At 39.6% G+C, this 17,398-nt stretch overlaps 1 protein-coding gene across 12 annotated transcripts in view; it reads left to right on the forward strand.

The window, feature by feature from the left end:
* Window positions 1-17,398, forward strand: part of GTF2I (general transcription factor IIi) — a 100,966-nt gene that overhangs the window by 28,593 nt on the left and 54,975 nt on the right. For all 12 annotated transcript variants that reach the window (XM_019800543.2, XM_019800538.2, XM_019800540.2 and 9 more), the window contains exons 4-9: window positions 1,145-1,279; window positions 2,351-2,534; window positions 2,708-2,736; window positions 6,787-6,841; window positions 7,324-7,367; window positions 14,827-14,904. In XM_019800543.2, the coding sequence (XP_019656102.1) occupies window positions 1,145-1,279; window positions 2,351-2,534; window positions 2,708-2,736; window positions 6,787-6,841; window positions 7,324-7,367; window positions 14,827-14,904 (525 nt within the window). The remainder of the gene's footprint in view (window positions 1-1,144; window positions 1,280-2,350; window positions 2,535-2,707; window positions 2,737-6,786; window positions 6,842-7,323; window positions 7,368-14,826; window positions 14,905-17,398) is intronic.

The following is a 17,398-nucleotide window of genomic DNA, read 5'->3' on the forward strand; positions in this document are numbered from 1 at the left end:
AGGTAAGAATCAATAGTGGTCTTCTGAAACTTAACCCATAGGTTTATGAGTCAGTTTTACAATTCCCTGGGGGAGAATTCTCTTTGCCAGAGTTTGGAAAAGCACTCTCCAGGAGCAATGAGATGATGTTAATCACTCATAATTTAAAATGTTTGAGTTATGACAATAAGAAAGAGAAACAGGTGAAATTTATTTTCGTGGTTATAGTTTAACTGGGTAATTTAAAACATTGTTCTTCAACATGTAATCAACATAAAAATGATTAATGGGATATTTTGTATACTCTTCTGTACCAAGTTTTCAAAGTCCAGTATGTATTGCAAATTTATCACACATCATAATTTGGACTGGTACGTTTCAGGTGCTCAGTAGCCACAGGTGTCTAGTGGCTATGTGTTGGACTTTATGAACCTGGAATCTTTTTTGTGATGGTGATAATCTCATATTTAAGTTTGTAGGTGATAAATTACTCTAAAGATACTTTTTTTTTTTAAGACTACTAGTAGCTAATTTTTTACAGAACTTTTTGTTAACAGCTGCAATTATTTCAGAGACAATGACCATTTATGTTTTTTATTCATTTGTTGTAGTTCTTATTTTGAAATGTCACCTCCTCTCCTTTTTTTTTATTTAAGATTTTATTTACTTATTAGAGCGAGCAAGCATGCTTGCCCACACAAGGTGGGGGAATGGGCAGAGGGAGAGGGAGAAGCAGACTCCCTGCTGAGCAGGGTGCCTGACACCAAGCTCACCCTGAGATCATGACCTGAGCTGAAAGCAGCCACTTAACCGACTGAGCCACTTAGGCACCCCTCTTTCTGTCTTTTTATAACAAATCATAAATACTAGAATATTAGAAAAAAGTATTCTTACAGAAAGACAAATATTAAGGTAGTGGATATGAGCCTTTTTTTTTTTTTTTTAATTTTTATTTATTCGACAGAGATAGAGACAGCCAGCGAGAGAGGGAACACAAGCAGGGGGAGTGGGAGAGGAAGAAGCAGGCTGATAGCAGAGGAGCCTGATGTGGGGCTCGATCCCAGAACGCCGGGATCACGCCCTGAGCCGAAGGCAGACGCTTAACCGCTGTGCCACCCAGGCACCCCTGGATATGAGCCTTTTATATCATTAATTGTTTTTACAGGTGTTGAAGAAGAAGAAAAGGCTGCAGAGATGCATAAGATGAAATCTACAACCCCGGCTAATCGGATGAGCGTAGATGCTGTGGAGATTGAGACGCTCAGAAAAACAGTTGAGGACTATTTCTGCTTTTGCTATGGTATGGTTATACACTTGAATTTTCTAATGGAGACATTATATAATTGAGTTTGCTAACGGGTAAATTGTATAACTGGTTTCACAGTCAAACTGCACATTTTTGACAAACCGATTGGATCAGTTTCCGAACGTTGGGTTAACATCAGGAATGACCTTACTTTCCATTTATAGTTTGAAGAAACCCAGAAACAAACAAATGTACCTATTAGAGCTGTGGGGTAGGTTTTTTTTTCCTTTTTCTTTTTACGAGCTGTTTTAGGTTTACAGGAAAAGGAAGAGGAAGGTAGATTTCTCATGTACTCCCTGGCCCAGTACCTGCATAGATTCCTGCCACTATCAACTCCTGCCTCCCCAGAGAACCTACATTAACACATCATAATCACCCAAAGAGAACTGTTTATTTTTGCCCTGTGTGCTGATCTCACCACTTTCTTGAAAAAACCACCTTTTCTTAGTCCACACACATGGTAAACAAAGCTCTTAAGAAAGACAGCGGAAGGGAGAGGATACTGGTTACACTGTGAGTTTCTAGGTAAAATTCATCTCTGGGGAATAGGGTTCCTAGCGTCTGTGGACTCACTGCCTGATAGACACAGACAGGCTGGTAGAACACAGTCAGTTGGGAATGTCTGTTGTATTTATGTAGTAAGTTTTCGATGTGAATATTGGCCAAAAATCGCTTGCTATTTTGTGGTGACAGTTGGACCTGTCAGGTTTCCATGTTCTAAGGCTGAACTGTATATGAAAAGACTGTATCATACCAGCGTGAGGCCATTGTAAAGAAAGACAGTAGTGCAAGAAATCAACCATTGTTCCTTTTGTTTTGTGTAGGTTTTGTATAAATATTTTATATACTTTTCATTTTGGCCTTTTGGATCTGTTTCAGGCTTAGAACTTCTAACATGGGAATAGGGCGCTCTGATATTTTGAATTTGTTTTGAAATCAGATATTACAAAACAGCATGAATGCCATTTGTTACGCCATGATAAACTAATGATGGTTTTGTTCTTTAATCTCAACATTTAATGATGTTTATCCTGTTTCTACTTCACCTCTGTCCCTCACCCCCAGGGAAAGCTTTAGGCAAATCAACAGTGGTACCTGTTCCGTATGAGAAGATGCTGCGAGATCAGTCCGCTGTGGTCGTGCAGGGGCTTCCAGAAGGAGTTGCCTTTAAACACCCTGAGAACTACGATCTTGCCACCCTGAAATGGATTTTAGAGAACAAAGCAGGGATTTCATTTATCATTAAGAGGTGAAGTACTTTATCCCTTACGCATCAACAGTTTAGTATATAAAGTTGAATACTCAGCTTATTTTAATATATTTTTAAAATTCTTGTTTATGGTGGGAATCATTTAAATTTATGCTTTACAGTAATTTTGTTTTGTATATTCATGTGTAGTTTTTCATTTTGTTTTAATGCAGACCTTTCCTAGAGCCAAAGAAACATCTAGGTAAGTGATTACTTTGTTTCCAGATAGTTCCTAAACCTGTTGGGCCAAATTAAACACATTTTACTGATTTCTCTTTTATTTTGAGGATATGATGTAAGACATTACATCTGAGTAGGGTGTTCTATGTAAACCAATGAAAAGTCCCTGAGCTGAAAAAACAGATTTGTTTTTTGTTTTTAGCTCTGCTGCTTTATGACGTAGTCAAGGTTTTACCCTGGCAACATGTTCGATCATATACTGGATCTGCCCTCATTTCCCAGCATTAAGAGGATGACTTAATCACCTAGTGTTCATTGAACAGGCATAGAACTGCTTGGCACAGGATTGGGTGGGGAGGGGATACACAGCTGTGCCTCAAGCATTAAAGCTTTGGAGTGCTGGTAGTTTAATGGAAGAGGTCAAAAACCCATAAAGTCACCACAGCAAGAGCATAACCTACACGCTGTGCAAATAGTTAGAGAAAATACTGTGGAAGTTCGTTGGAGGAAGGATTCGTTTATCACCCAGGAAGGCTTTCAGAAAGGTTGAAGAGGGCATTAAGAGGGGCCCTTGAATGAGGAGGTTTTCAACAGGACTTCCTTTTGGGAAGTTTGAGCCATTTCATTTGAAGGTAAAAGTGATTTTTAGAAGACTGGTGCCTTGGGAGACAGGTTTATTTGAGACTTTTGAAAATAAATGACCATTACCACTGGCAGTCTGTTAACCAGCGTAAGGAAGAGAGGACAAAATAATATACACACACCCATATTTTATTTTTTGTTAAATAACCTTTGTTTTCCTCTCATCACGATGAAAAAATTAGTAGTTTAGATGCTTTATTGAGGTGTAATTGCCATGCCATAAAATTTGCCTGTTCTAAGTATATAATTCAGTGGGCTTTAGTAAATTTACAGTGACAGAGTTTACAAAGTTTTACAGCCACTGCCATCTAATTTCAGAATATTTTTATCCTCATCTCTGTTATTTCCATGAATGTTCTATAAATTAGATACATAGTGTGTATCCTTTTGAGATTGTCTTCTTTCACTCAGCATAGTTCAGTTGAGGCTCATTCATATCCTTGGGTGTATCAATAGTTATTTCCTTTTTCTTGCTGAATGGTAAGTATTCCCACATATGAATGTACCACTCATTTATCCATTCACTGGTTGATTGTTTCCACTGGGCTGTTACGAATAATACTACCATAGAACTACTTGAGTAAGTTTTTGTCTGGACATACGCTTTAATTTCTCTTGGGTATATATACCTAGGAGTAGAATTGCTGAGTCGTAGACTAATTTTACATTTAGCTTTAGAAAACCTGCCAAGCTGCCCTTGAGGTGCGTGTACCATTTTATGTTCCTATTGGCATTGTCTGAGGGTTCCGGTTCTCCACATCCCCGTCAGCACTTGGTACGGCCTTTTTGGTTTTAACCATCCTAATGGGTGTGAAGTGGTGCGTCCCTCATTACTAATAACGTTGAGTATCTTTTCATGTGCTTCGTGACCATGTATATCCTTAGGAGTAAAGTCTGTTCAGGTCCTTTCCATGTGTTTTAATTGGGTTATTTGTAGTTTTATGATTGAATTGTAAGAGTTCTTTATATATTTTTGATACAGATATTTTCTCCAGTTTTACAAGTTGTCTTTTGACAGTGTCCTGTGAAGAACAAAAGGTTTTGATTTTTACAAAGCCAGATTTATTCTTTCATCACTTCTGCTTTTGATCTTGTATCTAAGATTGTTGCCTGACAGAAGGTCATGAGGATGTGTCGTGTTTTCTTCTGTAGGTTTTATAGCCTGAGTTGTTACATTTGGATCTGTGGTCAGTTTTGAGTTAATTTTTGTATATGGCACATGGTAGGGTTGTAAATTCCGTTTTTTGCATGTGGCTATCCAGTTGTTCTAGCACAATTTGTTGAAAAGACCGTCCTTTCTCCCCAGCAGTGCTTCGGCAATTTTTATTGAAAGTTATTTGACCCTGCGCATTTGTTCTGGGCTTTCTACATAGTGGATCATGTTGTATGTGAATCAGGACAGTTTACCTCTTTGCAATCTGAATGCTTTTTATCTTTTAATCTTGTTATTCTAGCCAGAATGTCCAATACAATATCAAATGGAAGTGGTGTTAGCGGACCTTGTTAACTGTTTTTTTGTAGATGTCCTTTTTAAGACTGAGAAAGAAAACATTATTGTCTTGTTTAACTTACAATTCCGCATTTTCTTAAGCAGTATTTTTTTTCCTGAAGTGTTCTAGGTTAGTTTTAATCTGCCATTTGTATTTTTTGAAGTCTTCTATTCTAGAAACTTCTTTTGAAACATTGGGGCTTGTTGATAACTAAAGAATGTTTCTACAGGGTGTTCACACTGAGTGGTGCAAGTGGGGGCAGGGGGTGTTGTATAACTCTGCCTTTTTATCATATTGATTGTAAAAATAATGAGAAAGTTGCGATTATAATGGGATGTTTTTCAGTTTTTAAAGAGCCTACATGAGTGGGGGCAGGGGCAGGAGGGAGATGGGTGAGCGCGCAGACTCCCTGCTGAGCAGGGAGCCCAATGCGGGATCCATCCCAGGACCCCAAGATCACCGCTTGAGTGAAAGGCAGACGCTTAACCAGCTGAGCCACCCAGGTGCCCCTTTTTGAGTTACTATTGACATAAAATAAACTACACATTTTTGAAGTGTACAGTTTGATGAGTTTTGATACATGTATACACTGTGAAAACCGTCAGTACAGTTAAGACAATGAACATATCTTTCACCCCCAAGTTTGCTCTCAGCCCTTGGTAATTCCTTCCTTTTGTTTCTCCCTGCCCTTAATCCCAGGTAACCATTGATGATGTCACAGTGGATTTATTTGCATTTTTTAGATTTTTAAAATAGAAATGGAATCATAGTAGGTACTTTTTTTTGGTTTTGCTTCTCAATTTTGAGATTTATCCGTGTTGCTCGATGTATCAGTAGTTCATTATTTTACTGATGAGGTATTCCAGTGTATCGGTACACTGTGATTGTTAACCCGTTCACCTGTCCGTGAAAATTTGGGTTTCCATTTCTTGGCTGTTAATAAAGAAAACCATAAATATTTCAGTGCAAGTCTTCATGTGGACATAAATTTGGGTAAATGCCTAAAATTGGAGTGGCACATGGTATTTACATATATACTTTTTTAAGAATATGCCATACTGATTTTCAGTGTGATTTACTCCCATTTGGTGTTCCCACCAGCAGTGAGAGAGTCCCAGTTATTCTGTATCTTCATCACATTGGGTGGCATTAGTCTTTCTTTACCTTTTCTTTTTGCAAACATAAAATTCATGTTTTTTTTTTTTAATATGAAATTCATGGTTTTAAAGTGTACAGTGGGTTTTAGTGTATTTCCAGCATGGACAACTGTCACCACAATCTAATTTCAGAACATTTTCATCACCCCCAAATAGAAATCCCATACCTGGGGCGCCTGGGTGGCACAGCGGTTAAGCGTCTGCCTTCGGCTCAGGGCGTGATTCCGGCGTTATGGGATCGAGCCCCCACATCAGGCTCCTCCGCTGTGAGCCTGCTTCTTCCTCTCCCACTCCCCGCTTGTGTTCCCTCTCTCGCTGGCTGTCTCTATCTCTGTCAGATAAATAAATAAAACCTTTAAAAAAAAAAAAAGAAATCCCATACCTGTTAACCAGTTACTGTTTCCTAGTTCGGAGCCAGATGTATCCCTAACAGAAATCTCTGTCAGCACTCCTGTTATCACTGGAGGCTTTGTCTATATTGCTGGAGTAATAGTACGTTGCTGTATTTGTTTCGCCAATAAAAAATTGAGTTTTTTCCTTAAGGGGAGAGGGTGTTGCTGGGTGAGGGGATGAAAGCTGTTGGATGGTCCTCATCCCCATTTCCCTTCCTTATGGGGGAAAGTGAAGGACACTGTTGTGTGCATTCACACGGCACTCACCCCAGTGTGACCCGGAGCTGCAGGTGCTCCTGTCCACACTCATTCTCTGTTAGGGTCTTTGGAAATATTAGTCCTGTTGCAGGTGTTGGCAAAACCTAAATCTCATGATTTCTTCTGTATATAGGTGGTCGCGTGATGGTGACAGATACTGAAAGGTCCCTGCTGTCTCCAGGTGGAAGGTAAAGCACAGTTCATCAGTGCAGATACACCTCACACTCCAGCGGCTCTAGGTTTTAGACTCTGGAGGTATCAGAACATTAAAAAGGCCCATGTCACATGTCTTGAAGGTTAATATTCAGCTGATTCATTTGGGGTCCGATGAACATGCAGTTTTTGACTGAGTAGTTCCTGGGGGAAGCTAAAAGGATAGATTGATAACCACACTGGGAAGAGGAGGGCGGGCCTTCAAGGAAAGTGGAGTTTGCAAGTTATTGTGCTACCCTACATCGTTATATTTTTTTCCTCAAAAGGTTGATTGGAATTAAAGTACTAAATTCAGTGGACAAGTTACATTTATGCAAGAAATAAATACGTAAATTTAACCTTGAGTCAGGTTTGCAGTAAGCTTGGTCAGGTGAGTGATTCTATGTGTTGATATGTGGGTGGTGTGTGGACGGCCCGCGCCAGCACACAGCTTCATCATGCCTTCTTTTCCTTTCAGCTGTGGCCCCGTCAAAGTGAAAACTGAACCTACGGAAGATTCTGGTATGTACCAGTGCTTTTAAGAATCCACTATGGAGTAAGGGAGCCTTTTCCTTAATATAGAAGGTTTTATTTTGACTCATAATTCACTGTTAACGTTGGTTTGTTTTTTTACTGTAATGTTTTGATGAGAAGACAGAACAAATTATTCCAACAGTGACATTATTTAAAAAAATTTTTTTTTAAAGATTTTATTTATTTATTAGAGAGCACAAGCAGGGGGAGAGGGAGAAGCAGACTCCACGCTGAACAGGGAGCCTGATGCGGGGCTCGATCCTAGGAACCTGGGATCAGGACCTGAGCTGAAGGCAGAGGCTTAATCAATTGAGCCACGCAGGCACCCCAACAGTATTTCTTAATGTTACCAAATATTATACTAAAACCTAAAAAGTTTATTTACTGAATGGTTTGCAGAAGTTTGTTGCTAATTACCCATTGGTAAACAGAATTTGTTACTAGGTTCCCCCCCCAATTATATAGAAATAATAGTGTAAAATGTCAGCTCTTTCTACAGTGCTTCTTACACAAGCCAAGCAAATACCTCCTTACTCTACCTGCCGCACCCCCCTTTCCCCTTGTTTCTATTCTCCAAGGAGACTGCTTTTTACTCTACGCTGTTTTTGGTGTTCAGTTTCTTATTTTTAAATGTCATGCTTGTACTCTTCATACAGATTTTTGGGGGTAGCTTTTTGAGATATGGTCTCTGTGCCGCCGAATTCACCTGCCCTAAGCATAAAATTCAGTGATGTTGGGTACATACTGAGTTTTGCAGTGATCACCACAATCTGTTGTTGGAACATTTCTGTCGGCCCAAATGGAAACCTGGTACCCGTGTAGAAACTCTGTTCCCACCATTAGTCTAATCTTGGGTTTTGTAGTTGGCCTGGACACTGCATGAGTGGGGTCCTGCAATAGGGAGTTCTGCGTTTTGCTGCTTTTACTCTGCACCATGTTGGGAGGCTCATCTTTAAGAATAGTTGTACTGTAGTTAGGTCGTTCATACCCGAATATTATTCCATTGTGCGGATACACTACCTTTTCTTTATCCTTTTACCACTTTGTGGACATTTGAGTTGTTCCCACTTTTTGGCTGTTCTGAATAACATGGCTGGGAACATTCACATATTTGTTTTTGTGTGGAAGTAAGTCTGTCCTCATTTCTCTTGGGTAGATAGATACCCAGGAGTGAATTGCTGGTTCTATGGTAACTGCTTAACTTACAAGCAGCTGACAAATTGTTTTCCAAAGTGGTATACGTTCTTAGCAGCGGTGTGTGGGGGTTTCAGTTTCTCCATATCTTGGCCAGCATGTGGTATTGTCTGTCTTTTTTGATTATAGCAATTCTAGTGAGTATGAGGTGGTATCTCATTGTGTGGGCTTTTTTTTTTTAATGCTTTTGAATAGATATTGTATTTTTAGAATAGTTTCAGGTTCACAACAAAACTGAACAAAAAGTAGAGGGTGTTTTCATTTATCTTCTATCCTACACATGAAAACCCTGCCTCCCACGATTAACATCCCACATCAGAGTGGTATTAGAAATGATGAACCGTTATCACCCGGAGTCTGTAGCTCACAGTAAGGATCAATCTTGTGCATTTTGTGAGTTTTGATAAATATATAATGATGTGCATCCCTAGTTTAGTGTCCTACAGAATAGTTCCACTGCCCTAAAAATCCTCTGCCCTCTGCCTTTTCATCTGCCTCTCTTCTCTAACACCTGGCCGTCCATCACTGATCTTTTTACTGCCTCCATCATTTTGCTGTTCTTAGAATGCCCTAGAATTGTGATTTTAATTGCGTTTTCCTAATAGTGTTGAACATCATTTTGTATGCTCATTAGTTCCTATATTGGTTTAATGAAATGTCTTTTTAAATCTTTGCTCATTCTTTAATTATGCTGTTTGTTTTCTTTCTTTTTGGTTATTTATTATTGAAGTAGAGTTGACATACAGTGTTACATCAGTTTCAGGTGTACAGCATAGTGATTTGACAGTTCTCTACATTATTCAGTGCTCACCATGATAAATACGGCCACCATCTGTCACCATCTAACATAATTACAGTAGTGACTATATTCCCTATGCTGTACTTTTTCTCTCTGACTTATTTATTGTATAACTGAAGTTTTGTAGCTTTTAATCCTTTTTCCCTATTTTGCCTATCCCCCCCATGCGCCTCCCCTCTGGCAACCACCTGTTCTCTGTGTTTAAGAGTCTGTTTGTTCATTTGTTTTGTTGTTTACGTTCCACCTACAAGTGAAATCGGATTGTCTTAGTCTTGTCTAACTTACTTCACTCAGCATAAGTAGGTCTATCTGTGTTGTCGCAGATGGCTAGATTTCCTTCTTTTTTGTTTCTCCTTTTTCTTCCCTTTTTCTTTTTATTGAAAATTTTTTTAAATTATAGGAGTTCTTTATATATTCTGGATATGATTTTTTAAATCAGAAATAGTGTTTTGTTGGGGCGCCTGGGTGGCACAGCGGTTACGCGTCTGCCTTCAGCTCAGGGCGTGATCCCAGCATTGTGGGATCGAGCCCCACATCAGGCTCCTCCGCTATGATGAGCCTGCTTCTTCCTCTCCCACTCTGCCTGCTTGTGTTCCCTCTCTTGCTGGCTGTCTCTATCTCTGTCGAATAAATAAAAAAATCTTTAAAAAAAAAGAAAAAGAAATAGTGTTTTGCAAATAAGTTTTCTACTCTCTGGCTTGTGTTTTCATTTTCTTAATGGTGCCCCTTGAAGCCTAAAAGTGTTTTCATTTTGAGGCAATTCTGTTTTTCCAGTTTATCACTTGGGGCCATGGTGTTACATCTGAGAACGCCTAAACTCTTTGCCTCACCTGAGGTCATGAGGAATTTTACACTGCTGTGTTTTTCTTGAATTACAGAATTTTAACTCTTATGTCTAAGCCTCAGGCCTGTTTTGAATTCATTGTTGAGTGGGTTGCCAGGGAAGGGTCTAATTTCATCCTTCTGCGTGTGGACACCCTGCTGCCCAGTGTCCTTTGGGTGTCCTTTGTTGAAAAGCAGTACAGTCCCAGTCCCCATCGGATCGCCTCCACACCTCTGTCAGACAGCAAGTGACCAAGTGTACTTCTGTTCCCTTGAACTCAAATGCCCAGTCTTAGACCAACACATTGTGGCTCATGTCATTTGAAGGTTTGTTAACATATGGAACAATGAGGATATAATTATTTTACTGTCTCCCTATACATCTTCCCCTTTCCCGCTTGGACCATCTAGTTAAATTGACTTTGCTGTTCAGATTCTTTGAGAACTGAGCACGATCTTGGATATTTTACTTTAATGTTTGCTTTCTTGCCATGTTCCATTTCTAGGATGCAAGTGGTTTTGCTTATTTATAAAACATACAGCTCTTCTTGACGGATTACAATTCCATTGATAGGATTTTTTTTCTTTTTTTTCTTTTTTTTTTAAGATTTTATTTATTTGGCAGAGAGAGAGAAAACACAAGCAGGGGGATGGAGAATGGCAGGCAGAGGGAGAAGGAGAAGCAGGCTCCCCACCGAGCAGAGAGCCGGACGTGGGGCTCAATCCCAGGACCCTGGGATCGTGACCTGTACCGAAGGCAGATGCTTAACTGACTGAGCCACCCAGGCGCCCCAGAATTTTTTTTCTTATTCTGGTTCTGTAATTGAAAGCAGGTTCATCTCTTAAAGATAATACATAATTTTGAAAGATCTTGTATAGGAACATATAATTAGCTTTAGGATTGGCAACAAGAAATGGACATTTACTGCATTTTTTTTTTTTTTAAAGATTTTATTTATTCGACAGAGATAGAGACAGCCAGCGACAGAGATAGAGACAACCAGCGAGAGAGGGAACACAAGCAGGGGGATGGGAGAGGAAGAAGCAGGCTCATAGCGGAAGAGCCTGATGTGGGGCTCGATCCCATAACGCCGGGATCACGCCCTGAGCCGAAGGCAGACGCTTAACCGCTGTGCTGCCCAGGCGCCCCTACTACATTTTTTTTTTAAAGATTTTATTTATTAGAGAGAATGAGAGAGCACAAGCAGGGGAAGCAGGAGAGGGAGAAGCAGACTCCCTGTTGAGAAGAGAGGCGGACGTGGGGTTCAATCCCAGGACCCTGGGATCACGCCCTGAACCGAAGGCAGATGGTTAACCGACTGAGCCACCCAGGCACCCCAAGAACTTTTTACTTTGTTGTAGTAGAAGGTGGTCAAGGTTCGTCTTACTCTTAGCATGTTTACTTCATTTTCCCGGGTCCTATCGTCTAACCCGTGGCTCGTTGCCACCCTCCTGAACCTCACCCCCACTCTGACCCTCCCTCTTGTGCTGTCACCACTCAAGCTTGCCCCCTCATCTAGCCCATCTCCTAAAGCCCTCGCTTGGTTTCCCCTGCCCCTCCTGTCAGTCCTCTTCTCATTCTGCCACCCTACTCTGCGTCACGGAACCCCTGACGGGGCTGCCTAACTTGCTTAGTGGTATCCACTGCGTTGGGGGTTAGTAGTTGGGGAAAGGGGAAGCTGTATTTTTTTAATTTTAATTTATTTATCTGCAAAAGAGCAAGACAGGAAAGGGACGAGCAGATTCCACGCTGAGTGCGGAGCCCGACTGGAGGCTCAGTCCCATGACCGTGAGATCATGACCTGAGGCAAAATCAAGAGTTGGACACTTAGCCTACTGAGCCACCCCAGGCGCCCCACGAGGAAGCTGTATTAATTGTGCCTGTGTGTGTGCTGGTATGAGATGGGGGTGGTGAGGAGAGAGGGAGAGAACGGGAACTTATGTGTATGTTACAGATAGGCCAAGTCTTAGTATTTTGGGAGATGTGCAAGAAAGGTAGCATTGAATATCTGTATTGGGAGGAAGTATTTGAATCTATTACACTATTTTACAGAAGGTTTTTCCCTTTCTTTTTCGTACCACAGGAGATCTCAGTTTTGCGTTTAGCTTTTAGTTGATTGCACCTAAATCATCATTTTGTAAATCGTTTTTTATTCACGTAGTCATTTCCTGAATAGTTTGTATCTAAAAATAAACATGCTGAATTGAGAAAAGTCCTATTTTATTGAATTCTTTAATGATCTTTATGTAGTGGATATAATAGCATTTCTATCGTAGAGAGTTTTTTTCCTCCCTTGTACTTTGTATCCTCATATTCTCAATTTATCCTACAATTGCTTTTAATATTTCCATTTTACTTTTTGTATATTTATTGGGTATAACAGTCGTGGTCCAGTCAGGAGAAAAAAAACCATACCAGTTATTTGAATGGAGAAAATTTACTTTAAAGATGAACTGGTTATAGTCATTAGCTTTGTAACGAGAAGGAGTATGCTTGAAGTGTCACATAAGTAACAACCCAGGGAATTGGCTGCCACCCCTAGAACTTTAATTTTAACTTCTGAGGTGGGAGACTGTTTGGATGGTGCTGGTATCTGAGGGGATGGGGATTTGCTAAAACTGGTTCTGGTAGTGTTGGAAGTTTTCCAGTGGGTCCTGCTATTGCTATGGGAAGGGTCTACTTTCACCAGGTTGATGGAGGGTATAAGCACTGAGTGACCCTGATCAGAAGAAGATGCAGACAAGAATCCAAAAGGAAGTCTTGGGTTCATGTTCTTTACTCTAGCCTTGTAGCCTTCTCTTTGTTGTGTTCCTTTGGGAGTTTTTGCAAGGAGCCAAACTGGTTTGCAGTGCATGCTCCAGCAAGGTCTCAGAGGCTGTGTCTGGAACTGGGACAACAGCTTCATGACCGCACAGGCTACCAACTCTGTCTGCTCCAGCCACACCCTTCTCCTCATATTTGGACTGTCCTAAAACAGCAGAACATATGTTCCCAGCTGATAGGATGTAGCTGTCTTTTCTACAAAGTCAATCATTTACGCCCTCTCCCTAGAATGAGGACTTGAAATGTTCTGACAGTCATTGTGCCTGTCTCTGGGAGACTGATTAGTGTCCATCCATGAGCTATATTATTTGTGTCTCAAATTCACTCTCAACCTATTTGAATATTCTTTTTTCTAGAGGCTACATGGTAATGGAAACCGAACAAAATTTGTAAAATAATATTGCAAAGTAGAATGGGGAACAAGTTTATATATCCAAATACATTGTATTTGCAGAAAGACACACTCCTAACATGGAAGAAAATATGCACAGTGTTCACATTTCTACAACTTGTCACAAAAATTCCTACCTTTTTAAATTCATTACCCATTATATTGTATTTCCTTTGCCTTCTGTCAGGACCTTAGCTGGTAAGGTTGTTTACCTGGTTGATGTCACCTGAACCTTCATTCCCGAATGGCCTAAATCCCCAATGGTTTCGCCTTTTTTGTTCGCTTTCTTGTTTCTCTTAACTTTTCCTGATGAACACTTACGTAGTAAAGAGACAGCCCACAGAATCTCACGGGTTCCAGACTATTCCCTGCTCCTGTCATGGGGAGCACACCCATTTCCCGTTGGTAATTGCTTGTTGCTTTAGGGATAAGTGTCCCTTAGCATGGCAGGCTAGCTCTTTTTGAGCTCTTTTCAGTTGGCGACATTCTCTGCATGCTTCTCACGTCACAGAAGTGCCAGCACAGGGTTAGTGCATCGCAGAACCGTGTGGTTGTGCTTGGCCTTCCTACAAGTGCAGCTAGGCAGTGTGTGCTTTTATGTCTAGCCACAGAGGTCCACGTCCAATTATCTTTCCTAATTGTAAGCAGAGCGTTAGGCAGAAAGGTGTATTTTGTATCTTGTTAATAAAGAGATTTATTAGGAGGGGAAAAAATCAATGTATCTTATTAAAATGTTTTAAAATTATGCCATCTTAACTGCAGAGTATTGAGTCATTACAACTCTGGTTTTACAAGTGATTTCCTTCCTTCCGTCCATCTGTCCTTCCTCTTTTCAGAGGGGGCAGAGGGAGAGGGAGGGAGAGAGAGAGACAATCTTAAGCGGTTCTGTGCCCAGCCCAGAGGCTGACTCGGGGCTCCATGTCTTGCCCCTGAGATCTTAACCTGAGCCTAAGGCAGGTGCTTAACTGACTGAGCCACCCAGGCGCCCCTACAAGTGATTTTCAGTAGTCTGTAAAAGTTTTTTTTATTTCCTTAGTAAGCTCTACACCCAACATGGGGCTTGAACTCATGACTGTGAAATCAGGAGTTGTGTGCTCTACTGACTGATCCAGCCAGGCACCCCTGTAAAAGCATTTTTAATGTTGAGTGAAAAGAGAGTATGACTAATTTTCTTCAAATCCAAAGATAAGAATGTCAGAGAAAAAAGTTAGCAGCAAATAATCTCAAAAAATTATAGTTAAAACTTTGTTTAGGTTGGATTTTAGATGATTTTTGCCCCTTTTCTACCTAGCAAACTTTTGTCCTTTCAAGTCTTTATGTATGCATTGCTCTGCATTGTTAGGGCAGGAGAGATTTTCCTACACCATCTAACTGCATGCCCTAAAGTGTAATTACGTATTTTCATTTGCTTTTACAGGTATTTCCCTGGAAATGGCAGCTGTGACAGTAAAAGAAGAATCAGAAGATCCTGATTACTATCAATATAACATTCAAGGTAATACTGTTTATACAGTTTTTCTTTCCAAAAGTTATTGGCAGTTGAAATTCAAATGTATCGATTGCCTGACTTCGTTAAATACTATTCTATTGATTGTTTCTTGATTATCATGCATGCTTATAATTTATCACTGGAATAAGAAGATTTCAAAAAACATGGCGATGAGATAAGTAATCTGTCTAAAGGGGAAATGTAAAATAGCCATTAATATTCTTAAAAGGACAAGCAAAAGTTGTGGCACAATTTAGAATTCAGTTCTTTCTTGTGTGATTTGCAAGACACAGTAGGTCTTCTGAACCTCGAATGCTCTATTTGTGCAACAAAAAATACCTGTGTAAGAGTTATCATAAACTTAAAAATCTGTAAAACGTAAGACATTAATAAATTTTTAGCTGTTATCATCACTTCGTTCCACATCTTTTTGCTTGCTTATTAGGGAAGCATTAAAGGTTGTGGTTTTATAATGCAGTTTGCTCTTACCCATCATCGGATTTTAGTTTAGAAGAATGTTTTCTGTATTTTATAGTCCGTTTTATTTTTTTATAGATGCATAAAATACATGAAACTATTTAAAGTATAACAGCTGATTAGTTTCATTTTCTGTATATGCCTATAAAGCTATCTTCACTGCAGTCAGGATAATGACATTTCCATAGCCCTCTTGTTTCTTTGTGTTACGTTACAATTCACTGCCCTCCGCAGCCAAGCACTGATCTGTTTTCTGTCATTTGACATGAGTTTCCATTTTTTTAGAAATTTCTATAGGTGGAATCATTATAAAGTATGTACTGTTTTCTTGGGATGGGATGTGACTTCTTTCATTCCACGTAATTGTTTTGAAATTCATCCACAGTGTTACATATATCCATAGCTAATTCCATTTTATTGCTGAGGATTGTTCCATTGCTTGGCTGTCTACCACAATTTGTTCATCTCTTTGTATGTTGATGGATACAGTGGTTGTTTCTAGTTTGGGGGGCTATTAAAAGCAAAGTCGCTGTGAACTTTTTTTGTGTGCAAATTGTTGTATGGAAATGTGCCTTCATTTCTCTCGAGTAGATTCCCAGAATGGAATAGCTGGGACACATGGTAGGTATTTAATTTTGTAAGAAACCACCAAAGTGTTTTGCACAGTGCTCGTACTATTCTGCATTTCCACTGGCAGTGTATAAGTAGTTCCTTCCACATCCTAGCCAACACTTGTCCTGTCAGTCTTCTTCTTTTTAGCCATTTTAGTGAGTGTCTTACGAGACCTCATTTTACTTGTGATTTGTGACTTGCCTACCAGTTGTAGCTCATTTAAAAAGATAAGCCCTTATCAGTTCTGGAGCATTTTAAATGTTTTATGAAGAAATTTATTCTGATTTGTGATCATTTGAATATCTGTATACGTATATTAAACCGTTCCATAGAGAATTCATTATTTTTATTTGTCAGTTTTGAACATTTATTTCTTGTGACATTAGTAATCACGTGACTAAGAAGTTGAGACAGTTCTGTGGAGTTTTAATTGAACAATTAAAAGTTTGGAAAAAATTTGGCCTTTATAAAAGTGACTGTTGATACCTTACTAATACATGGGCATAAATTTAATAGATACTGTTGAATAAAATAGTCTTTTTTTTTTACACAGATTATTTTTAAAATAAAAAGTCTGCCTTCATCTTTGATGTTGTCTGTTTAGAGTTGTGTTATTCTCAGCCATGAGTATAAAAGCTTTTCTGTCCCCTTTTGAGATTGTAGGTTGAGTGATTTAAGGTGATGCCTGAGAAATGAAGGTTGGAAATCAGATGTTTGTAGGGGGAGAGATTGCTCGAAATGATAGTATCTTACGTAGAGTTGAAGAAGGTAGGAGCTAAACAATGTGTGTCTTCTACGTTTTATTAAAATTTTGTAGTTTTACATTTAGGTCTTCGATCAATTTAGGCCTAGTTTTTGAATGGTGTGGAAGATATTTGGTTCAAACTTATGCATATGGATATCCAAGTTTTCCGGTAGCATTTGTTGAAACGACTCTTCTTTTCCATTACATTACCTTTATATCTCTGAATATTCTATTCTGTTGACCTCTGTGTGCCCTTTTGCCAACTTTATACGTGTTGAGTACTGTAGCTTATATAGTAAGTCTTGAAATCAGAGTGTGGGAGCCTACAAAATTGTTCTTGTTCTTTGTTTTTTTTTTTAAGATTTTATTTATGTATTTATGTATTTATTTATTTGACAGAGAGAGACAGCCAGCGAGAGAGGGAACACAAGCAGGAGGAGTGGGAGAGGAAGAAGGCAGGCTTCCTAGTGGAGCACGGAGCCCAATGCGGGGCTTGATCCCAGGACTCTGGGATCACACCCTGAGCTGAAGGCAGACGCTTAAGGACTGAGCCACCCAGGCGCCCCAAATTGTTCTCTTTCAAAATTATTTTATTTTAGCTCCTTTTTGTAAAAATCATCTTGGTGATTTGTTCAAAGAGCTGTGGGGATATTGATGGAGATTATG

This window comes from Ailuropoda melanoleuca, chromosome 10 (genome assembly GCF_002007445.2).
Source record: "Ailuropoda melanoleuca isolate Jingjing chromosome 10, ASM200744v2, whole genome shotgun sequence".
NCBI lineage: Eukaryota > Metazoa > Chordata > Mammalia > Carnivora > Ursidae > Ailuropoda > Ailuropoda melanoleuca.